The following is a 25,789-nucleotide window of genomic DNA, read 5'->3' as shown; positions in this document are numbered from 1 at the left end:
CTCAAAAGGTTCACCATCACTGGTCTAGAAGCAGGTTGTGGGATGTAAGTAGATGCCCTCTTGGCCCTGTGGGGAGAACATGGCTGGCAGAAAGCCAGAACGGGTCCCTCTGCAGCATGAGATCTAGGACAGGGGCCTCCAGCTGGGGTTCTAGGGCATTATTAGCTGAGAGCAGAGGCTGTGTCCATTGTGTTCTTGGAGCCCCAAGTGCAGCTCCCATTGGGATTTCTTAGTAATGGCAAGTACTCTGCTGGTTCCAGCTGCCTGGGTTCTCCCCTCTGTGGTCTAGAACTTATTCTCTAGCCAATCAGAAGTTACCCATAAAATATGCCTTCCCACCCACGTTAGCCATAAACTGTTCTAAAAATTTAATGGAAATTGTGGTTAATTTGGTTTCTGATACTTCTTTCTTTTGCTTCCAGCTTCTGTGTAAAGTATTTCAATAGGTGTGCTTGTCTCTTCTCCCCTTTTTAAATTGCCACCATATCAGCTAAAGAGTAAGCCCTGCCACACTTCCTCCAATTCCAACATGAGAATCTTGGCCAGCATCTTAAAATTCACAGCAAATATAGTCAACTGGTCAGTCACAAAAAGAAAACCGGTCTCTAGTTTAAATATGCTTGACCTTCTGTGGGGAGCAGATAAATCACAGCTTTGTCATGCTCTGGTTTGGTTCAGTGGGTGTAAAAACATGTTCAGATAAAATCCGGATAGACCCAAATTTCCCCCTGTCCTTCAAACTAAATCCAAGGAAAGTGTTCTGGTTTGTAGTCTTTTTGGCTTAGGGCTAGCCCAAGGATTTCTCTACTGGAGACTTCCAGTCTTTCCAAAAGTGTGACTCTGTAGCTTGTTGTCCTTACAGGAACTTTCTCCCCTCTTAAGCGGACGCATCATTTTTTATCTGTATATTTATTTATAAGAACTGGAAACCTGGTATCAGTTGCGTGAGGCCAAAGCACTATTTGGCTGTCATGCTCTCTGCTAGGCTGGAAAAATGTGAATTTCTCCCCAGAAGCAAAATCTTGTATGAATTGTTTCCCAGTTTTTCTCATCACTTTGAAATCTACTTCAAAGTTATTATTTGGCTAACGGGTTATGTTTTCCTTCCCTGAGGTCTATAGGATTGGCTTCTGATGTGTGGAGGGGGCACAGGTTTCCTTCTAGTCTGTCATTTTTATCTGCATTACATATGAACATAATCATTCTCTCCCCCAAACATGAAACTAAACCTTTAGGAAATTGCAAAAGCCTCTTTCTCCTCCATTTAGCTTTTAAAGATGTTCAGTTCAAGAAAGGAATAATGAGTCTTCTACATATGCTCTGTGATTATAATTTAAGGATCAATAAATAGATAGCAAACGTATCATTGATAGCATCTTTAAAGATAGGGATTTTTTTTTTCATCTGAGTTTGAATAATATCACTAAATGTAATTCTAAACACTTTATCCTGGGAGCTTAATAATCTAATAGAAACCAATTAGATCTTATATGATATCACAAAGCTTAGTGATTATTTTCTTCATAGGCAATTAACAAATATTTAAACTTAGATATATTATGTAGAGTCAACATACTGTGAATAAAAGGACCGCATTTTGTGATCCTCTTTCAAGAAGATGAAGTTGAGTTATATAGAGAGTGAGTGTGTGGCTGTTTTCAGATAGTGTAAAAGCCAGCTTCAAGGGCATGTCAACGTTCATGAATGATGTATTGAGTTAAGTTCAAATTTTTCCTGCATTACTATGTGAAACACTGCCTGGAAACTGTTCAGCACATAAATTATTTCTTTCCAGTTTATGATTCTGTGGGCAGAAAAGTGAATTATGTATATGAATCCATTCCTATAGTTATCTTTCAACAATACCTAAGGCAGCAGCCAAGTTGCCTCTCTATTATCATTTATAGAAAATAGACTTCAGCCTTCCATTCAGCTGTGCCAGGAACCCTAGATTTTTGCTTTCTGAATGGAGACTTTGAAGTGATGGTAATCGCTACCATTTACAGAATATCTACTACATGCCAGACACTGTGCAACATGCCTTATGTGTTTTTTTTTTCTATTTAATGTTTTTAGAAAATTCATGTAATTCTGTAAATTGCAAAAGTAATGCACAGTGTGTTTTTTCCACAAGTAATACAGCTCTATCTAATGAAAAAAATAATTGATGACTTCTGCAGACACCTCCCTCTAATCCCATTGTTCTGGTAACTGCTCACACACACTTGGTATTTCAAATTCTCCCATTGTCCCTATGAGTAGTTTTATCTCTATTTTATGAATAAGAAAAATTAAGCCCAATGGAGTGTGAATGGCTCTAAGAAACAGCATTAACATTGAAATCTCTTTTTTTTCATTAAGATAAAGAAATGTGGTTAATTAAGAAACTTAGGGGGAAATCAAGTGTTTCTGGACCCACGAAAAAGCAGCCATGTTGTCAGTTTCTTCTTAGACGTTTCCCCTGTGCTAAGGCCACCGTCTCCCTGCCTGCCCACTGTGCAGGGCCTGGCCGGCAGAGTCAGCACTGGTCACCCAGAGGGCCCCATGCTCCTCCAGGCACCATTATTGGGCATCAACCTGGTGTTCATGTAGCTTGTGGCTCAGCATCTGGGAGAGTTTGTTTATAGCAAATCATTCTTCGCTCACAGATTGTTCTAAAATGGATCTGTTTATCAAATGTAAAACTCTAGATACAACATAATTATATTTGGGGTGTCTTTTTGTCCATAATCATGCCCTATTCAAATAAACTGTAATGATGAATTAGTGATGTATCTAAGCTAAAATAAATTGTAAATGTGGGATTTTTCAGCCTGATTCCTCTCCTCTCACTTACATTTTGTTCTCAGGTGTTTTTTTTTCAAATTTATGAAAATGCTTCAAGACTTCACTTGAGTAATGAAAAGCATAAGTGATTATCTATCTCCTGAAGAGCATGGGTATTTTCCTACCTGAATGTAGCAGTTGGGTCTTCTCTTTCTTAACAAATCAGTGTTTTTCTGAGGACCCTGATGATGACACTCACTTCACTGTATAAAGTTCTCACAGTTTGCCTTTCAACCGTGTGATGAAATCCAGTGCAACATCCTTATTCTATTCGCTCTAAAATGCAGCAAAAATCACCTTGCCTTAGGAAGCAGTAAAGGAACAAATGTGGAGCGTGCTGTGTTTTGACCTGGTGTGCCGAGAGCTCTTCCCTGGCTGGAAGGAATGAGAAATCCACTGACACGCACCCCTCGCCTGGACCTAGTGGCCATTCTCTGATAGCTGTTTACCCGGGGAACAGCGCTCACCACCTGAAACCTCTGTCTGTGATCTCACAAGCTAATCAGAGCTAGCTATGGACAGTAGTTGGAGGGAGGAACTCCAAGAAAAATAGCTTAGGCTGCTATAAGGCATCTCAGTGATTTGTTGGTAATATTGGGCTCTCAGAGGGTAAGGAATCGGAGCCCTGGAGTGGTGCCTGGGAGCACTGTACAGGCAAAGGGCCTTCTCTTTCCAGTAAGCAACTTAGGGACTTTTAAAACGGAAATTTGATTCCATATTTCATAAGTATTATGGAATATTCTCACAGCTTTGTCTTTCATGGTACTTACAAAAATTATCAGCATATCTCTCCAAATAAAAACCAAAGCAAAAACATTTATGTTTCTAGGATATGGGCAAAGTGCTACACTTAGCACAGTGCATGGCAACTAGGAGGTACTCAATAAATATTGTTAAATAAATGGTGCAGGGAGAAACAGTGAGTTCCCACCAATTCACACTTGGCAACAGCAGAGGTCAAAGTTAAAGAAGACTTTGAGTTCCTTCAAATGGAAATACTTCTGGCAGGGAAAGCTGTGTGGTATCACAATATCAGCTACATTCCGATCCACTGTTCTCCCATGCTTGCAGCTCTGGTCCAGTCAATAAAAGGTACATCTAGGGAACTTAGAATGCCATTTGGCCCACATTTGGTAACTAAATATGAAAACTGGAGTGAATCTAAATATTGGAAGGAAACCAAACTGTGGGTGACCTGCTGGGCTGGATAGTATTGGAATCATTTGACTGATGTTGCTAATCAGTCACCATTTGGTTTTGAAATGGAAGCCCAGTAATCAAATAAGTTTAGTAAAATTCCTTGTGTTTACAGAGATCTAGTCAAAATGACTCTCTATTTTCCTATTTAAGCATCCTAGTGGAAGTCACGTTTTGCCTTTCTAATTAAATATTTGCTTACATGTGTGTGATGCAGTGTCACTGAATGAAGCAAAAAGCACACTTCTAATTTTTACGGGAATTTCAGTTCAGGTTTTCCTAAATCTCAATGCCCTGTGTTATCATGTATCTATTACCTGTATGAGTTGGATTATCAGACTCTGAATATCTTACTGCGTATGTATAACAAGAATGAGTCCACAGAATGTGAACAGCACTGGGTTAGAAGCAGAATTCTGGTTAAGCCATTTACCAATATTTTCACTTTAGGAATATTACTTAACAATCCTTGGTCTCCTTACCTGAAAAATTAGGAGAATATACCTACTTCCCACCTTACAGGGTTTTTTTTTTTTTTAGAAGAAATCATATATGCTACGATGGCAAATCTAAGCAGAGCATAAAAGTACAAACTTGGAGTTGTGGGGGTTGCTCAGTTTGCACTTGGCATTACCACGCACTCTGTGATCTTTGGTCAGTAACTTGACCTTAGTTTCCTCATCTGTCAGATGGGGGTATGATAATACCTATCTCACACACCTGTTGAGAGGATTAAATAAGATGCTATGTAAAGTACTAAGAGTCTAGGATATGGATAATATTGATGAGCACTCACTGTGTTCCAGATACCTGCTAACATACACGAATGTGTGAGGTGAAGGCCCGATTAGTGTGTTTTTCCATTCCCAGCCTGAGAGTTCTTACTGATAATTCTTACTGAGGGATAGGGAAGAGGCAATTTACAGGACCTACTGCTCCCAAGAGGAACGCTTCCAGGGTAAGGAACTAACCATGGAAGGAGATCTCTAGCCCAGAGGTTGGATTTGGTGAGCCTCAGAGGAAGCCGACCTATGATTTGCATTCTGGATGCATTTCTTTTAGACTTTGTCCCAAGGGTCCTGGGCTCTAGAAAAGGGAAAGGAAGGAATGAGAAGGAGGAGGCTAGTTATCCACGTCCTTCCTCTTCCTCAAATCAGCCTCCACCTTTTGATTGTCATTTCCCATCTGTTATTTAATTATTACAACTACTTTTTATAAGCCTTATTGCTATTATTAACAGCTAGCATACAGTGAATTCTTACAGAGGACATAGTTCATTGACTTACTTATCATAACAATCCTGTGAAGAAGATTGTATTATTATCCTTATTTCATAATTGAGTAAAGTGAAGATAAATCAGAGGATGAAATGATCACTTGGGCTAGCAAGTGGTACTGCTAAGACTCAGACCTGGAGCTGTCTGGCTCTGACCCCCTATTTCTAGCTACTATACTACCCTTTGATTTATTTAATGATTCATAACGAGTTCAAATTCAATAAGGCACTTGAGTTCAAAATCCATGTGCTATACTTTCTTGTACCCACCTACCACCCAAAGCAAGGAAAAGCAGACACTAGACCATCAGTAAAAGTCACTTGAATATTTGTTGACCTTCACCAAGATCTAATAGAAGTCTACTCTTTTAATTCTGATAATTTATCACACTAGGATTTTTAAACAATAGACTCATCTTTAGATCTGTTTCACTTAGAGAAAGCTATGCTAATCTGCACTTTCATTCAAAGCTGTTGGTTCCTCCTTTGCTCTGAGTCTAGAATCTAGATGAGTTCTCATCTTCCTGAACCTCAAGGCCTCAGAGTGTGTGAGGAGGGAGGGAAAGCCTGGGCTGGATGCAGGGAACACCACTATTGATCAACCTTGGCCCAGGAGGCCTTACTTCTGCCCTGTTCCTGCCCTGCCCAGAGGAAGTGCCACCTCTCCTTTCCCCTGCCCTGTAGGCCGCCGTCCTCAGGGCAAGCGAGCAGTGCCGAGCAGTTTGCTCAGCACATCCAGAGTCTCTCCAACAGAAATGAACTTCTGCTCAACTTGTCCTCCAGTCTATTTTGAAAATCAAAATAAACAATTTGGGTTAATAGTCAAATGGGCCAGAACACAAACAAAAACGTCCCATTTTCTAAAACAGAGTGAACTCTAACCTTCTGAGGATTTTTGGTTCTCCTATATGAAATGTCTTTTGTTGTTTTAAGATACATTCTCATGTGATTTTTTTCATGTTACAAAAAGGATTTTCTGAAGCTCAATCTAATTTATTCTAATTAATATTCTAAACTGAAAAGATGACGCTGAGTGTAGAATTATAGCTAGAGTTTTAAAAACATTTATGAGTAAAAACTATAGGATTTACTGTATAAACAAGCTCATTTAATGCATCATGTTAATGACATAGCTATAAATACAAGTTAGATAAAAAGCCTTGATTGGGTTTGTTTTATTCTGTTCTGCCGATGCAGCTTTACTTGCACATGATAAGAACACTTTAGTCAGAAAGCATATCGGACGCCAGGACCACACCAGCAACCTGCTCCAGTGAAATAGCATACAAATACCAGCCCAGCCGCTTGCCTTATGGGCACAGTAATACATACATACTGAATATTTCTTCTATTTACCATTGAAAATTTAACAAGAAGAGCTATCCTTTGTACCATACTTCCAAAAAGGAAACAACCTTTTTTTAAAAAACCCACATAAGTTGTTATAATTGTATTGTAATGAACAGTGAGCTCTTTAACGTGTTCCAGAAATAGCAGTAGACTGATTCCAGCAGTCAAGGTATTTCAGCCTTGGGTAATCAATCAGAGGACTGCAAAGGAGTGAATTAGAGGTACCCCAGTACTCCCAACACCACTGATTTGTCATTTATCACAGCAAGTAATACACATGCTGATTGCCCGCCCTCAGGAGGGAGTCTACAATCATCTAGCCAGGCCTGATTTCTAGCTTAGCACCCATTTAAACTGTTGAGGCAATGTAACATTTGCTTTAGAAAACAGAAATGGAAAGGTAAATACACTGAATTCAGGAACCAAATATAAATTCCTTTTGGATTATACACAGATATGGATTAACAGTATATCCATATAGCTAATCCCCTCCATTAGTGTGGATAATCCAGAATTGAATACAACTATTAACATGTTGAAAGTGGTGGTAGTTATTACTTGACATTAGTTTCACTAATTCCACCAAAGATGTTTCTCTTTGCCAACAATCTTCCCTTTAAGGCCTGTTGTTATACATGCAATTTTGTTTACTTTTTGGGTTTCCTAATTTTAAAAGCATGGATTTAGACCTGATTGTTCATGTTTGGGGAAAGAAGTCCCTAATAATTCTGGCTTGAAGGATAGCTATATAGTAATTTATTCTATCTCACATTCTGAAAGATGATCTTTTCTGGCTTTGCCCCTCTCTCCTGCAGCAGCCATCCACTATGAGCTACGCAAGACACATCATTAAGACGGAAGGTTTGGGACTCCAGGGCCTCAACAAAGGATTTACAGCAACTTTGGGACGTCATGGAGTTTTCAACATGGTTTATTTTGGCTTCTACTATAATGTCAAAAACATTATTCCTGTCAATAAGGTAACTGCTTAATCTATTAAAATTCTGGAGGGAAAATCTTATCAATGATGATAGCTGCCTTTGTGGAGTGTTTATCATGTCCCGGTCACTGTGCTGAACACTTACATCACTCACATGATGGATCCTCACACCAGCCTTATTCATTCATTGTTGTTATCCTGTTCTGAATTTGGAAATATCAAGTCATGTACCCGGGATCACATAGTAAATAGCAAAGCAGAGACTTGAGCCCAAGTCTGACACCAATCACATTATACCTGAATGTGCCATTGCACATGAATGCTTCACATTTATCACTAATGGGGATTTCTAGAAACTATGTTATTACTTAATTTTTATCTTAAAAGCATAACGTTCTCAGAAAGTTTAAATATTTGTGTTGTAAATAAATTCTGAGCTCATGAGGAAAATCGTCAGCCTAAAATTGAAATATTACCTAGATCTTAATTGTTAAGTTTGCATAAGTTAATTAAGGCAAGTATTAAACAAGTTCTTCTAGGATCATTTGCTTTTGAAGCAAAATAATAATAATCATTATTATCTTTTAAATGGTAACTTACAGATGCCAGCAGCCTTTCAACTTCTAGAAGATAAAAATACTACACGATGTGCTTTAAAATGGGCATCTGTGGGCTTTTCCGAGGAATTTCCCCACCATCAGATCGCCTGCTGGCAATAAAAATTGCGACCCTGGAAGCAGCAGTTGGGGCAACATTTTTCACATGCAGGCGGCTTCCGGGAGGGGTTCAGTTTTTCATTTAGCTTAGTACAGAAGCATTGAAGGACTTTTTATAAGTCATAAAAATATTCCTAATGTGAAGTTATTTATATCTATCTTTGCCCAGCTACTCCCCATATTCTAGGCCAAGATTTATCGCAAGTATGAGGACAGCTGAATCCAAGGCATGCTCCAAGTTACCCATCTGTGGCATTACCTCACTCACTAGCCAAAGTTGTTAACCAGGTTTCACTGTACTTGGAAATCTCATTTATTGAGTAGAAGCTTGTTTTGTTCATCTGAAATCTATGATTGGCCACAATATAGGTAGATCCTCCCACTGACTGACAATTCTGACTCTGGTGGTCCTCAGCTCTTCTTCTCCTGTTGCGTTCATGAAGTATAGAAATAGAGTGCAATGAACACTCGGAACCTGGATGACATGAAAGACTTTGGCTTTTAATATATTAACATTCTTTTTAGCAAGAATGGGTTAAACAATGTGAGGCTGAGGGAAAATGAGAATGCAAGATCCCTTGTTCAACAATTAAAAATTTTCAAGGCCCCCACTGGGGTGCCTGGCCAGCCTGGATGAGGGACTGATGGCTGTTTTCAGGCTGGCCACACCCCCTTTAGGGTGGGGGTCCCCACTGGGGTGCCTAGCCAGTCTGGGTGAGGGGCTGAGGGCCATTTTCAGACTGGCCAGTGACTAAAGCTCCCAGCCTCTCCTTTTTTTCTTTTTTTTTTTATTCTGAGATTTACTTACCTTCTATAATTGAAACATTGTTGCTGTCACTGGCGCTCCCAGCTCTGAGGCCATGGCCAGCTGAAAGCAGGTATCTGGGGTTTGTTTAGTTTCTATAATTGAAAGATTGTTGCTTTCGGGCTCAGACCCAGGCCGCAACAGGCGGGGAACCTTGGCTTTCTCCATCACTGGAGAAAGCAAGCCTCATATTCGCTTCAGCTGCGTGGCTGCCGGCCGCCATCTTTGTTGGCAGTTAATTTGCGTATCACCCTGATTAGCCAATGGGAAGTGTAGCGACAGTACAGTTAATTACCCTTTTTATCTTTTATTAGATAGGATAATACAGGATGGGGCAAAAGCAGGTTTACAGTTGTTTGTATGGAAATAATACAATACAATAAAATAATAACATGAGAATGAACTGTGTTTCACATACTCACAACTGTAAATCTATTTTTGCCCCACCCTATATATTTCATCATATATACTATACTAGAGGCCCAGTGCATGAAATTCATGCACTGGGGGGGAGGTCTCTCAGCCTGGCCTGTGCCCTCTAGCAGTCTGGGAGCCCTCGGAGGATGTCCGACAGTCAGACATCCTTAGAGCTGCTGCAGAGGCGGGAGAGGCTTCCGCTACTGCTGCTGCACTCACCAGCCATGAGCCTGGCTTCTGGCTGAGCAGTGGTCCCCTTGTTGGGAGCACACTGACCACCAGGGGGCAGCTCCTGTGTTGAGCGTCTGCCCCCTGGTGGTCAGTGCACATCATAGTGACCAGTCATTCAGTTGATTTGCATCTTAGCCTTTTATTATACAGGATTTTTGCATGGATATTAATGCATATGGTATAATAGAATGAATTTGGTTATATATAAGAAAGAAATTCAGGAAGACAATAAGATTTATATATGTTCATATGTTACTAACGCTTAAAAATAGCTATATGTGCAATCTTCATTCTATAATTAATAAATGTGCATTATTAAAAAACAGAAGCTTTAATATTCATTTTTAAATGACATCATGGTATTCTGAAACTATGGAAAGAGCTCATTTATCTTGCCAGTTCACAGGGATGAGATCATACTGGCCCTCATAGTCCACGCTAAGGATTCTTTTCTTCATCTGAAGAGCACTGGGAAGCCAACCAAAGATTTTAAGCAGGGGAATCACTCTGGCTGCAGCATGGAATATGAGTAGGGTAGGGGTGGTGAGGGAAAGGCGGGGTGTAACATGGAAATGATTTCAATGTGAGATGCTGAGGTATTGGACAGTGTTCATGGTGAAGACAATAAGAAATGGAAAGATTTGAGGAATCTTCAGAAGGCAAAATCTATCGGATGTGATGATGAAGTCATATATATATATATATATATATATATATATATAGAGAGAGAGAGAGAGAGAGAGAGAGAGAGAGAGCAGACGGGGTAGTTAGGGGGGACACTTAGGCTTTTGCCTTGAACAACTGAAAGGATAATGGTGTCAGTCACTGAGAAAGAAAACCTTTGAATGAGAAAAAAGTTTATGAGAGAATATTATGGACTTAGTCTGGAAACTGAGTTTAACCACATTTGGAACTCCAAAGTGCAGATGTTGAACGTTGACTGTGGGTCCTGGGGCTTGAGAGGAGAGATCTGAGCTGGAGATATTGACACTTAGAAGTCATCAGTATACCTAGGCAAGTGCACCTTTACAGGATGAATGGTCTTGGGCCAATCACTTCTCAGCTCGGAGCTTCAGTTTTGTTTTGTTTTTAATCTGCAAATTAAGAAGCTAAGATTGTTTATTCTTCCTGACAAAATTGTTTTGAGGATTAAAATAAATAGTATGTGAAGTTGCTTGTGAATTTGAAGGTGCCATAGAAGTGTTCGTTGTGGTGGTGCTGATGACAAAGATGAGGGAAGGAGCAGAGGGGGCAAACTGGTGGTGGGAACAGTTAGCATGAACTACATAAAGTTTTCCCCAGGACTGTTTCTTTTGCACTTAAATGAACACTGTGTTTTTTCTTGCCTAGAACAAAGTCATTGATTTTATGTGTTCTGTAATCTAAGCCTGATTCAAAACTGGGAAACCAGTATTCTTTAAATTTAAGCCATAATAAATCAATCCTTTGTGAAGAGGAAGGTATGATAATCATTAAAACATGTTGAAGAACATCATCGAGTTGTTAACCGTGTGGAGGAGATGCTATTCCTTGCGGGCTTTACTCCATCTTTGCTGTAGGCTGTCTCTAGCTACACACTTTGGGCACTTTGTTTACAGGGTCATGATTTCAGTTCCCTCATCCAGCAATTGGTCAGTTTGTTGTTCCAAGGGAATTTGAGATTTCACCAACCCTGAGTGGCATGGGATAATTCTTGATTTTTCTTTGATTTAATATATTTTTAAATCTATAAATTATCTTCCAGTGTTTACCATTTTTGAAGTATTTGATTTTACAAGAAACTATCCATAAAGATTATCTCTAGGGAGTGGAAATTGGGAGTTGTGTGTGTGTGTGCGTGTGTGTGTGTGCGTGTGTGTGTGTGTGTGTGCGTGCGCACGTGCATACATGGGTGTATATGGATGTATGTGGGGCAGGGGCAGAAAAAAGCAAGAGCAGTGGAGGGAAAGTAATTTTTCTTTATACCATTCTGAGCTGTGGGAAGCTTCTATAATCAGCATGTAATAAATCAGTGAAAAATTTAATAGAATCTCATAAAATAGAGTACCTAGTTAACGTTTTCACATTTTACTGAACTCTAGGGCTATGTCTGCAGACGTGAAACAAGAACTTGCAGCAGTAAGCCCAGATAACTCAGGTCAAATATCCACCCCTGAAGTTTTTAGCTTACCTCTTCAGATTGGTGATCTCTCATAGATACATTTTTCTAATTATTACAGAAATATTCTGACCTTCTGGATATTTCATACTATTAAAACCATTTTTGTGATCTCTCTGATTTTGCCTCATCCTCGTCACAGTAACTCATTTTCAGATAAGGAGACTGAATGGGAGATTAAGGCCCAGAGCTGAAAGTTACTGAAGTGATTTAGCTGAGGTCACAGCATGGAGAGGGAAAGACCCAGAGGCCAGCACTCTGCCCACTGGACCATGAAATGCTTTGCTTCTACGTTTTACCTTGTATTTTGTCTCATCTAGTTATCTCTTGAAATGGTTACTAAAATTTGAATAAGTGGCCCTAGCTGGTTTGGCTCAGTGGAGAGAGCATCAGCCTGCAGACTGAAGGGTCCCAGGTTCGATTTTGGTCAAGGGGACATGCCTGGGCTGTGGGCTTGGTCCCCAGGAGGCATGCAGGAGGCAGCCAGTCAATGATTCTCTCTCATCATTGATGTTTCTATGTCTCTCTCCCTCTTCCTTCCTCTTTGAAATCAATAAAAATATTTTTTTAAAAAATTTAAATAAGTGAAAAATTAGAATATCCAGATAATATAACCAAATTTATCTTGTGCCTCATTCAGACCTGTAACCTGGGCCTCTCTTTTCACATCCTTAGTCTGTACACAATAAAAACAGAATTATAAGACACAGCCCTGGAAAACCTAGACATTAACAGCTTGAACATGGCGACCTGTGTTGTATTCTTTCAGATTTATTTTTAGGATCTAGCTGTTCCTACTGAATGGTGAATAAGTGGCTGTAATAGAGAAAGACTGCTTTGGATATTAAATGGCCATGGAATTCATTTACTGGAGGCATTCGTTTACATCTTGCAGTAAATGGAATGGAATGTCAGTATGAAGAATTATCCCTCTTCTCCAGAAAGAGGCCATCCTTCTCAAAGTAAAGCCCACTAGAAGCAGATACCGATTAACTTAAATGCTGACATCTTTTTTAAATATCCATGGGAGTAAGCTTTCATTCCAAAAAACAATTTCTTTCATTCCCCTTCCAAGTTGGGCATAGTCAGAGCATAATATTTGTGATGTTGACACACAAATGAGATTTAAATGTTGCATGTCTTTAATAACTTTGTCCTCTAGTTCCATATTTTCTGTTTTTCATATGTTTCCATAAGTAAAATAGTAATAATGGTCAAAATTACTATCTAAAACTCATGACTGTCAACAGGAAAAACTGTGCTTTTAGTTTGTATGTAAACTAATTAAGCAAGTTTGTAGGTTATTTTTCCAAAACAATAGACCTTTTGTGTTGTATTTTGCCATGATATATATTACATGTGTGGGTTAGAAATATTCTAGGAAAGAACAATTTTTCATATGTTCAATCTTTCTTACTTAATACACCATTTAAACCTGTCCCTGTGGTCATTTTACTACAGACAGCATTTAAGTCAAACATATTTTATTTTCTGTTGAGGTAATATTCATAAAAGATTGCCTTTTTGAAATGCAAATTTTTTCTCTTGATTTTTAACATTTTCTTTGTTTTGTAGATTCTGTAGAAAGCCTGAGGGTGGTGCCAGACCCACCTCAGTTTATCTGAAGAAATGTGGAAATGTATTCGTTTCATAATTTAGAGCCATATTCTTCCCTAAGGTGCACAATAAGCTGAATGAAAAATACACCTTTGGGTTCAAGTGGAGAATGTAGACAGAGCTGTTTGTATTTTGAAAAGAAGAATCTCAGTAGAATTGGGTCATAGTAGGATTTAATTTATGGCCATTTATTTTTCTGATTCTCTCTCACTCGATCATCGGTCTTACCAATCATCCGGTAATGGGAAGGGCAAGAGCATTAAAATTTCATTAAGAACAGCTCTCTTTTCTGGTGACCAATGGAGTAAAACTATATATTATCTATAAAATTCCAGGATATGTGACAAGATTCTACAGTAAAAAGCAGTATCTTTCATTGGCAGTTTCCACAGACTCCCTGAGGAGGAGGGGGTGTTCGGAAGGAGGAATATGGGGAGGGCAGAGAAAAGGGGAGCAGAGGTTCAGACACTTTCTTAAGTAAACTTCAGGCCAACATTTTACAGTCAGGCACCACCCAAGTTGATGGAAATGAGGTGCAAGTAGCTTTAGATTATCAGTGGGTTCCTTCTATTCATTCATTCCAAAAGTATTCATGGCACATCTACCATGTGCTGGGTACCATCTTGCTAAGTGTCAGCACTGCTTCTGCCTTAATGGGGTTTACAGACCAACAGAGGAGACAGACAATAAACAAGTCATTGCACAGGGAACTGAGTCATGGCAATCATGTTAAGTACCATGAAAGACAACTAAAGCTATGGTAACTTATAACCTCTAGCCTAATCTAGACCCCTGGTGGGAAGGGTGACGTCTAGGCTGGGACTCAAGGATGAAGATTAGCCAAGCCAAGAGGAGGAAGATGAACAGATGCATGTCTCCCCTGAAGCAGAAAGAGGCTTGAGGAAGCTGGGAGAAGATAAGGAAGGAGTGTAACTGGTGTATGGTGAACCATGGGGGAAAGGAGGCAATGGAGGCTGCAGATGGTAACTGGGCCAGAATTTTTTAGACAAGTAATAGTAAGGCAGTTGACTGTTCTTTAGTGGATTTAATTGAAGAGTTGTGTCAAACATATTACATAAGTGGAACTAAATTGGCATGGGAAAGTTTCATTTATAGAAGAATTCTAGAAGTAGAATCTCATGAAATAAACTTGGTTCAAAGACTTCTTCTTGATCATGTGCCTACCTCCATTTCAAAGCATCTGTGTGTCTGCCCTGACTTCTCAACCTTTAGAATTTTCTTTTTGGAACCCAGTTTGTTAGTTTTCCTTGGGGTCAGTGCTTTTATTGAGGCAAGGAATAGATAAAGCACACCAAAACAGAAAAATTCTACTGGGTTCCCAAGGAAATATATTAATGCTTTCCTGCATTTTGTATGGTAATACTCAGTTAACTATATCATAGTTGACTCTCAAAAGGCATTATCTACCCATGTAAATAAATAAATACCCATGTAAATAAAAAGATCCAATAAATAAATATGAGAGACAGATATATATATATATTTATATAGTTATATAATTATATAGTTATATAGTTATCACTTGATTATTATATATTAATGAGTTGATTACACCCAACTCACTTTGACATTGTATGTATTTTATAATTTGAGCTAAGCAGGCAAGACCTTTAAAATTATTTTACATTTCACAACACTTTAAAGAACAAATAGTTTAGGAGGGGAAGAAATTTTCATGGCTATTTTCTGAATGGCTACAATTAGATGCTGGGCTTTTAACAAGACTTTGATTTCATTCCAAAGCCCAGAGCCCTGCAAGGATAGGATCTTGGGAATACTCCACATTCCTTAAAGAATGCTTATCAATTAAACCATCTCATTTTAGTTAGTGACCTTCTGTGGAGTGAGGAGCCAGCATTTCCCCAAATTATCTCACATGAAGAAAAAACAAACACTGTAATAGATTCTTCTGATAGCTGTGAAGTGGAAACAAATGTATCTCTTCCTTAAGATTCAAAAACAGGTATATTCAAAGGGAGACAAATAGTAAGATACCATGATATCAGGGGGAAAATACTTTTGTCAAAGTTTATGAACAAAAAAAACAAAAGAGAGCCAAGATTAGAGAAAATGAAAGGCATACGATATCAGACTCTTCTCCTAGTTGACTTCAACCCATTAGAACTTACAATATCTAAAATGCAAATTTCTTCTTTTTTTTTAAAAAAAAAAAAGCAGTTCAATTTCATTCAGGCTGCCTCCTTGTTCAGTTACCAGGAGACAACTGTGATTTCAACACACCACATCATTTCCATGATGACCATTGCCAGCTGTGGGGCAGGCAATGTGAGTGGCTATTATTTGCCTTGTGGTCATTGCCAGGTGTGTGTATTAACCTCCTTTGTAATTGCTTCTGAGACCTTGGTTCTTTGTGTAGTATGTCTTTATAGGGGAGAGATAAAGAATTTATTAAACACCTATGATGTGTCAGACCCAGTATACATACAAAGGTGAATGTGGTATGGCTCAGCCCTTTAAGAGGCTTTGCAGGTATCTTCAAAAAAAGTGTCAGAGTTTGGTGCCCTCTCCTAAAGATCCTGTCAAAGATTGGACCCAGGCAATCTGGTGCCAGGGCCCATGCTCCATTGTACTGTGATTCTTTAACTGAATGGATACTTGAGCCTTTGAGTCGTTCCTTCTTCAGAATATATTGACAGTTCCTCAACTCCTCTTCAAAAATGTTTTCTCATTTTCTGTGAGGTCTGTCTCTCCTACTATAAATGTATCATATTTGTCAATGTCAGTGTTAGAACTAAACACAATACTATAGCTTTAAGTTGATCAATTCAGAGTACACTAGGATCAACCCTTCCTGTGATCTGAACACATATCTTTCTTAATGCAGCCAAAGATTGGACAGAGATGAATTCTTGGGGTATTTGTCAGGGTTTTGGAGGGGGGTGAATGGGTGTTGCTTTTACATCTAGATGTTGGCATGTATAAATCTTTATGGTCATTTAAGGTCCAAGATTACATGAACAGCAGCCAAGTCAAGATTCTCTCATCTTGAACTTGTGCAGTTTGTACTCATTATGATTAAATATAATCCTGTGGGTTCAGTTCAGTGCTGGAGCCTGTGATGATAATTTTTAGGTGACGTGGAGTCCCTCATCTATCATTCTAGCTTCCTCTGACATTCTCATCATCAAACAATCTACTCTCCCACTCAGGGAAGAAGGAGAAGAATAAAAGAGTTCTGCAAAGAGATGTTTTGTGATACCCTGAAAATCATGTGACTCCTAGGAGTCTTTAGTTTTGACCATAGTGTCTTTAGTTTTTTTATCCAAAGTATTTATGGCAATCTCTTTCAGTCACTTCTGAATAATAATTTTAGTTCTTAAAATAGCAAGTCTATTTTAGCAATTTTTGAAAAGCAACATTATATCCACCTAGAATCATCCAAGGCCAATCCTGAACAGAGAATATTTCTCTCCATGTTCTCATTTTAAGGTTGTCTGAGTTACCAGAATATACTGATTTCAAGTTAGGTCTTTAGGAACTCTGTGAAAATGACTCAAAGCTAAAATAATAAGGATCTCAGATTTGGTGTGGTACCAGGAAGAATTAAAGGGTGAGTGAATTGCAGGGAGCAGAGGAAATGTGATTTAGGCTGACATGAGGTAGGAAGATTCAAAGAGTATATATATATATATATATATATATATATATATATATATATATATATACACACTGAGTGGCCAGATTATTATGACCACCTGATGTTTGTAGGCCAATTAGCTATAATTTTGTGCTGAAGTTACTAGAGGGCCAGACCATTATAAATAGGGAAGCAGGTTGTTTGCCACGACAGTAGAAGTGGGGTTTTTTTCTGAAGATATGGGTAAACAATGCAATTTAACAGCCTTTGAATGTGGGATATAAATATATATATTTATATATATTTATATATATTTACATATATATATATATATACATATATATATATATATATACACACACACACACACTCACACTCACACACACACACACACTGAGTGGCCAGATTATTATGACAACCCCATCAGTACTTCGTTGGGCCACCTTTTGCCTTCAATACTGCGGCGATTCTTCTTGGCATTGACTCCACGAGATGTTGAAAGGTGATGCGAAGAATCTGACACCATGCCTGATGAATAGCACTGTCCGGTTCTGTGAGATTTGATGGTTGCAGAACCAGCTGCCTGGTGGCTCTTTTAACTTTGTCCCACAAATGCTCAATTGGATTGAGATCTGGTGATTGTGGGGGCCACCTAAGCAAGGTAAAGTCTCCCTCATGTTCTTGAAACCACTCCTGCACAATACGAGCACCATGGCATGGCACATTGTCTTGTTGGAAGAAGCCATGTCCATTGGGATAAGCCATCAACATGATAGGATGAACCTGATCAGCAACGATACTTAGGTAGGTTGTGCTCTTCAGATGTTGTTCCACACAAATTAAAGGGCCCAAATCATGCCAGGAAAACATGCCCCAAACCATAACACTGCCCCCACCTGGTTGAAGGGTTGTACTCAAGTATGTGGGGTGCATGCTTTCATGCTGTTTCTGCCAAATTCTCTCTCTGCCATCTGCATGATGCAACTGGAAACGTGATTCATCAGACCACATGACATTTTTCCAATGCTCAACTGTCCAATCCTTGTGTTCCTGTGTGAATTGGAGACATTTTATCTTGGTAACTGCAGACAGCAAAGGCGTTCGAACAGGCCTTCGGCTTCTATATCCCATACGATGCAGTGTACGACTAATTTGCCTACAAATGTCAGGTGGTCATAATAATCTGGCCACTCAGTGTATATATATATTAATGCCACACTCCTTTCAATGAACTCTGTTCAATGTTACCTGTTAAAAAGCATCAGGCTTCCTGGCCCTTCTCCCTCATACCCCTGGTCCTCACTAACTAACAATTTCTACTTCCCCATCTTCCTTCTGGCATGTCTCTGTATGGAATGTCTTCTTAATGATGCCAAACCTTAATCACAAAGGCCTGCAAGATGGGCAAAGGTTCTCTGTTTATCTAGCTAGCCAGCCAGCTGGCCATTCACTAAGCAAGGCATCAAAGCTCATGCCAGGGAAGGTAAAAAGGGGGACATATGCTTTTTTTGGATCAAGATATTTTGTCTCTGTGCATATTAACTCCTTAAGTGCCACGGCCTTAAATTATTGATGCTGTCATTAACTCTTGGCTATATAGTTGGATTAAATGGTTAAATTACAGATATTTACTGAATTGAATGTTATTATCTGAGTTGTATGGTCCCATTTCTGATGACTTGGTGCCTTGCATTGAATTTTTAGAAGTTGTGGAACATCATGACTGCCAACATTCTAGAATCACTTACTAGTGATTCTTGTTAAGCTTTGGGGAATCTATAAATAATATGTCCTGTCAGGGAAATACATCAGTCATCCTGAAGAGGGCTGGTAAATACGTCTCTTCACCTTTGCATTCACCAAAACATCACAATGTGATGGAAACAGCCAGAGAGTTCTAGTAAGAGACCTGGTACTTATCAACTAGCCACATCTTTTTGGTAAGTTATACCTTCTCTCTCTCTTAGTTTTCTCATTTGTAAAATAGAATGTTAACCTCAGCCTTAAAATGTTTGCAGAGGAATTATTATTTTTTAAACTATAAATATTTGATTTTGTATTGCTATCAATGCATGTAATATGCCTTAACATTTCAGGCTACTCAGCTCCAGTTTAGTTATAAATTCCATATTTCATGAGAAAAATTGAAAAATATTTAAAAGAAAAGAATAAAACTCATCTGTAGAAGAGGAAATAACATGTACTACTTAGAAATAAATATTTAAAAGGAGCTGTGTATTTAAGCAGGAAGAAGAAAAGGTTATTTTAATAATGGTTTTTAAATCTTGATGGATTACATCAAGAATGGTGACAGTTGATTGCCCTTGCAATTGAGCAAAACAAAATTAGAGTAAAATAGTTTATGCTTATTCATGAAGAATGTGGGTTAGAAACAAAGAAAGGTTTTTGATTGATAACAGTTGGAATTTTAATAACCATAGATTTTTCATCAACATTAATATCCATTTATATATTTAATATGTGATCCATCTTAAATATTTTACTTGGGCTAGGTGACATTCTTCTTTCCATCAATTTTAAAAATTCTTTTATTTTATTATATTAAAAACGCTTAATATGAGATCTGCTCTCAACAAATTTTTAAGTGTATGTTATTGTTGACTATTGGTACAATGTCACTAGAGTTTGCTCATCTTATGTAGATGAAACTTCATCCAATTGATTAGTAACTCCCCATTTCCCCTTCCCCAGCCCCTGGCTACCCATTCCACTCTTTGATTCTATGAATTTGACTATTTTAGATTCCTCATATAAGTGGAATTATGCAGGATTTGTCTTTCTGTGATTTGCTTATTTCACTTAGCATAGTGTCCTCAAGGTTCATCCATGTTGTCACATATTGCAGAATTTTCTCCTTTTTAAAGATGAATAGTATTCCATTGTATGTGTATACCATATTTTCTGTATCTATTCATCTGTCAATGGACAGTTAGGTTGTTTCGACACAATGGATATAGTGCTACAGTGAACACAGGAGTTGCTGATATCTTTTTGAGATCCGGATTTCAATTCTTTAGGATAAATACCCAGAAGTGAGATTGCTAGATCATATAATAGTTCTATTTTTAATTTTTGAGAAACCTTCAGGCTGTGCTGAACCCATCAGAATTTGTTCATGACTTGTTTAGGGGCTACACCATTTTCCATTTCCACAAGCAATATACAGGGTTCCAATTTCTCTACATCCTTTCCAGCACTTGTTGTCTTTTGTTTTTTAATAAAACCCATTCTGAGAGATAAGAAGTGGTATCTCATTGTGGTTTGATGTACATTTCCCAAGTGCTTAGTAACATTGAGTAGTTTTCAAATACATGTTGCCTATTTGTATGTCTTCTTTGGAGAAATATCTATTCAAATCTTTTAACCATTTTTAAATCTTGCTATTTGTTTTCTTGGTATTGAGTTGAGGAGGAGTTCCTTGTATATTTTAGATACTAATGCTTCATCAGATATATGGTATGCAAATATTTTTTCCCATTCCACAGGTTACCTTTTTACTTTTTTGTTTCCTTTGCTATTCAGAAGCTTTTAGTTTAACATAGTATCACTTGTCTATTTTTGTTTTTGTGTCCTGTGCTTTTGGTGTTATATTCATGAAATCATTGCCAAGACCAATATCATGAAGCTTTTCCCACATGTTGTCCTCTGGGAGTTTTATGGTTTCAGGTCTTATGTTTAAGTATTTGATTCATTTTTAGTTGATTTTTGTGTATGGTGTAAGATGAGGGTTCAATTTCATTCCTTTGTATGTGGATATCCAGTTTTTCCAGCACCATTTGTTGAAAACTATCCTTTCCTCATTTTGTATTCTTGGAACCTTTATTCAAGATCAGCTGACCTGCCCTAACCGGTTTGGCTCAGTGGATAGAGCGTTGGCCTGTGGACTGAAAGGTCCCGGGTTCGATTCCGGTCAAGGCCATGTACCTTGGTTGCGGGCATATCCCCAGTGGGAGGTGTGCAGGAGGCAGCTGATCGATGTTTCTAACTCTCTATCTCTCTCCCTTCCTCTCTGTAAAAAAATCAATAAAATATATTTTTTTAAAAAAAAGATCAGCTGACCATATGTGCTTGGATTTATTTCTGGCTTCACTGTTCTGTTGCATTGGTCTATAGACATTTGACTTTATTCCAGTGTCATACTGTTTTGATTACTGTCACTTTGTAATATATTTTGAAATCAGGAAGTGTGATACCTCTAGTTTTATTCTTCTTCCTCAGGATTGATTTGACTATTCCTAGTCGTGTGTGTGTGTGTGTGTGTGTGTGTGTGTGTGTGTGTGTGTGTGTTAGAAAAGGCAGGCATCTTTCTCATTCTTCATGGACTGGCCTCATACAGGAGAAAATCTTCATGAAGGAGATGATCCTCTTGATTCAGTCTGACTAGAGGATTCTAGAGGTCTGTGACGACTCTTTCTCTTCCCCAGGGAGAAGTAGGTAGCTATTGTCTTTTGTCTGCTCTGAGCAAGGGGAGAGCTATAATGTCTACCAGTCCAAACCTCCTTCTCAGTGCTCCCCCAGGTGGCTAGACTGCAATGATCCCATCAGGACTTCAAAACTGAAAAGAAAGGTGCCATTTCTTTGGGAAGCCCCACAGAAGTTGGGGTGTTGGGTGCACAGACCAACTCTTTGCCTCCCAATGGGGAAGCTTATAGCTGGGATTTTTATCCTCTTACTCTGTGTTAAGCAGTGGGAAGGACCTATGGCATCTACCGGCCCGTGTCGTCATCTCCATTCTCCCACAGGTGGCTAGGCTGTACTGCACCCATCAGAACTCCAAGCCTGGCAATACAGAAGCCAATCCTTTGGAGAATCTCCGAAGAAAAGTGGAGGTGCTAGACATGCAAACCAATTTCTTCCCTCCCCTGGGAGAAGCTGGCAACTAGAAAGTCTTCCTGATTGTATGGCACTATATGGGGGTGGGAACTCTGATGGGAATGTCCATGAGTCTAGTTTTGTGTTCACCGAGGGTACAGGAAACTTCCAACTAATTTTTAGATTTCTCACACAGAGAATTTGTTCATGACATGTTACTGAATCGGTGTGTTTGTGGGAGGAGAGAGGGCCCAAGGCTTCGTACGCTGCCATCCTGCTGATGTCACTCCTTAGGTTAAGTGACACTCTGAGTTCACTTTTAACCTTGTGATGCTAGGATTTTATTTTCTACCACTTAAGTCTTTCCTTGGACTGAAAGATGATCTCCTTGGATGTTGAATTAGACCACAGCTTTGAAAGGCAAATATATGCCTCTAATTCTACTTGTTGATCCCTGACAGTCTCAGGGCTCCTCAATATTTTGGCTTCTTCACTTCTAAATAATATAATCTTGACTCTCTTTTGACTAACTCAAAATTATATCCCCTTGAAGGTAGGAAATTTCTGTAAGCCTCAATTACCTCACCTGCTTAGGGGTGTTGTGAGTCTTCAATATATAGAGAAAGTGCTTAACAAAGAGCCGGGCACATAGTGAGTGTCTTAGCATCATCATCATCATCTTTTACCAGTTTTAAAATAAACTACTGGAAAGGGAAAAATAATATTCCAGATAACGTGATTCTCAAGGCCAGAGGGCCAGCCATTCAGCTAATGCATGGTGACTTATAGTAATAAGATGTTTTCTCTTGACTTCCTAAGCACCCAACTAGTGACTACGTGTCTTTTTGTTGTTGTTTTTGTGTGTGTTGTTTTGTTTGCTTTTTACTTCAGAGAGAGGAAGAGAGAGGGAGAGAGGGATAGAAACATCAGTGATGAGAGAGAATCATTGATCCGCTGCCTCCTGGGGATCAAGCCCACAACCCAGGCACATGCCCTGAGTGGGAATAGGTCAGTGCTCAACACTGAGCCACATCTGCGGGGCATAACCACATTTTTCAGAGGCAGAAGCTAGTTACTTTCTCACAGGATACTGACAGTGAAAGCCCAGGAGTAACTTCCTTCTCCCTCCTGCATGTTTTCCCTTACACTTTGTTCATTCTTCCACTTTCGTGTTCATTAGATTGTACTGTGATACTTGATTATACACCCACCTCCACCCCATCTCTGGACCATTTACCTTCACACTCAACTCTAGCACCCAGTGTAGGACCAGGCATATATAGATAGCCAATAAATATCTGTTGGATGAATACATACAAATAAATTATGGATGAAAAGCAATATGATGTAATGATTAAGCACATATTATTGGGAGTCAGATCAACCTGAGTTCAAATCCAGGCTCTACCTCTTATAACCAGTGTGATCTTGGACTTATCTCATGTCCTTGACTTGTTTCATGTCTTTGTCTGTGCAATGCTGTTATATACCTAATTTCTAGGGCTCTTACATAATACATATGTCTTGAATATTTTTGTATGTTACATTATCTATAATAATAAAAGCATAATATGCTAATTAGACCAGACAGCCAAACGACCTTCCTGACATCTTTCCAGATGACCTTCCAGATGAAGCTGGAGATGCAAGGGTCGAGCCCCTTGCACGAATTTCATGCATTGGGCCTCTAGTCTTTTATAATAAGTAACTATTATTAACAGTACCATTATTTCTCATAATGAAAATTTTGAAAAATAATACAAATATCATTACATGTTTATTATTTTAAGGCTCCTGTTTATTTTGCTATTATTTTGTTGTTGTTGTTACTTGTTGCTATGGTGTTGACAGTAATGTTGGAGTGATTTTCTGATAGCCAGTATAGAATGACCCATTTGGACTTCATGATGAGTATCACTGAGGCCCAACAACTTCACAGATGTGTGCATTCTTGCTTTGGACTGAGCTGGGAATAGGAGAGGTGAAACAGCTAACAGCATTGCCTTTAGTTCTACAGCCTTAAAGAAACAAAGCCTTGCTCCCACCAAAGAAATATTTAAAATTCTTCCCAGCACATCCAGAGCCTCTTGAAGCATCACTTATTGGGCCCAAGGATTCAAGGAGATGGACCATAATCTCAGTTAAGCAGTGGTTCTCAGGCTTTAGCATCCATCAGAATAATTTAGAGGACTGTTTACACAGATTGCTGGGCTTTATCCCCAGAGTTTTGGATTCATTAGGCCTGGAGTAGAACCTCAATATCCATTTCTAATGAGTTCCCACATGATACCGATAATGGTGCTTTGGGGACCACACTTTGAGAACCACTGGGGTCCTAGATATAGTAGAAGTATGAGTAATCTGACTCCAGAGAGAAACATGCGCAGAAATCTTTTCACTAAAGTGAATTGCCTGATAACCCCTGTAAAAATGAGGGCTTCCTATTATCAGCCCCCATGTTTTCTACTCTGCACTGCCCTTTTCTTACTTTTTAAATTTATTGGTTGGGGAAATGGTTTCATGAAGTTGTTTTTAAATTTTATGAGCCTGGTGAAATCTATGGACACTCTCTCCAGAAAAGCCCATTTACACATTGCTTATAATTTCAGGAGGCACTTGACACCTCCCCCTCCAGCCCACCCGCTGACCCTCAGAAGTATCCGTAAAAAACATGTGCCCTAAGGCAGTCTTGAGTTTACTCAAATTCCCTTCTCATACTTTAACCTTGGGATTAAATATATCCATCTGTAAAATAGGAATAATAGTAACAATTCTTAACTCCAAGATTATGAAAATTAACTGATTAATACATGGAAGAGCCTAATTTGAAAACCAAAACCACTGAATGTTACCTTTTTCTCTCTCTTTGTAGTCCTGCTACAACAATCCTCATTCCTGAGGCAAAAGGGTGCTTCTCCCTACTAGGGGGAAAAGCAGGAAGTGTAAGAAAGAATAGCCCAAAGAGTAATATTACGAGATCTACTCTGTGCCCCTTGCATTCTTTTGCTAAACTCTGGTCAGTCTGACATATTATGGTTCCTTCTGTGAGTCACTGAGCAATGGCATCTAGTAAACCCCAGGCCTGGCTCTGTGACCTGAGACTCTCGATAATTCATTTATCCTCAAATATTCCACTTTGCCCAGTGTTTTCTCATGTCCCCATATTAATGCCTCTGGACAGAAAGACAGAAATGTAAAATTCTAATAGAGGTTCATTTCCAGACTAAAAGACACTGAGTCTTGAGAAATAGTGATTAAAAATTAAGCTTAATTCTCATTGTTTCTGTAAATATAAATAAGTATGGTGATAGGCTAATCAGCAGACATTTATTTAGTTCCTACTGTATACACTGTGCAAGAGATGATACAAAGAGGAATAACACATGCTTCTATGCTGTGCCGACTCATAGTCCAATAGGGAAGATAGGCACAGCAAAAATAAACCAAACACAAGTTGAACCATAGCAAGGACAATGATTATTCACACAGTGTTTCAGGAGAAATCAATTTTGACAGGGATCCATAAAAGTCTCCTGAGCAATGTGAGATTTAAGTTGGACCCTGCTGTAGGTGAATATGATGGAGAAGGACATTCTAGTTTAAGGAGACAGTCTGAAGAAAAGCATGGAATTAGAAAAAAGCTTGGTATAAATTTATGATATTATGATTTGGCCAGTGTGACCATAGTATGGGTTTGGGGTGAAGGTTTAGAACTTGAGGCTACAAAGATAAGATGGAAGCATGTTGTAGTGGGGAGCTTTGCATTCCTCTCCATGCAGTGAGGAAGAACTGAGGTCTCTGAGT

General features: G+C 38.8%; 1 protein-coding gene across 1 annotated transcript in view; it reads left to right on the top strand.

The window, feature by feature from the left end:
* The window catches only part of SLC25A21 (solute carrier family 25 member 21), a 535,471-nt gene that overhangs the window by 499,141 nt on the left and 10,541 nt on the right, over positions 1-25,789 (top strand). The window contains exon 7 of the mRNA XM_081094811.1: positions 7,465-7,629. Coding sequence (XP_080950937.1) covers positions 7,465-7,629 — 165 coding nt within the window. The remainder of the gene's footprint in view (positions 1-7,464; positions 7,630-25,789) is intronic.

This window comes from Myotis nattereri (genome assembly GCF_964212035.1).
Source record: "Myotis nattereri genome assembly, chromosome: 1".
Lineage (NCBI taxonomy): Eukaryota > Metazoa > Chordata > Mammalia > Chiroptera > Vespertilionidae > Myotis > Myotis nattereri.
Note: the sequence above shows the minus strand (reverse complement) of the source record. Positions and strands in the feature narration are given on the sequence as shown.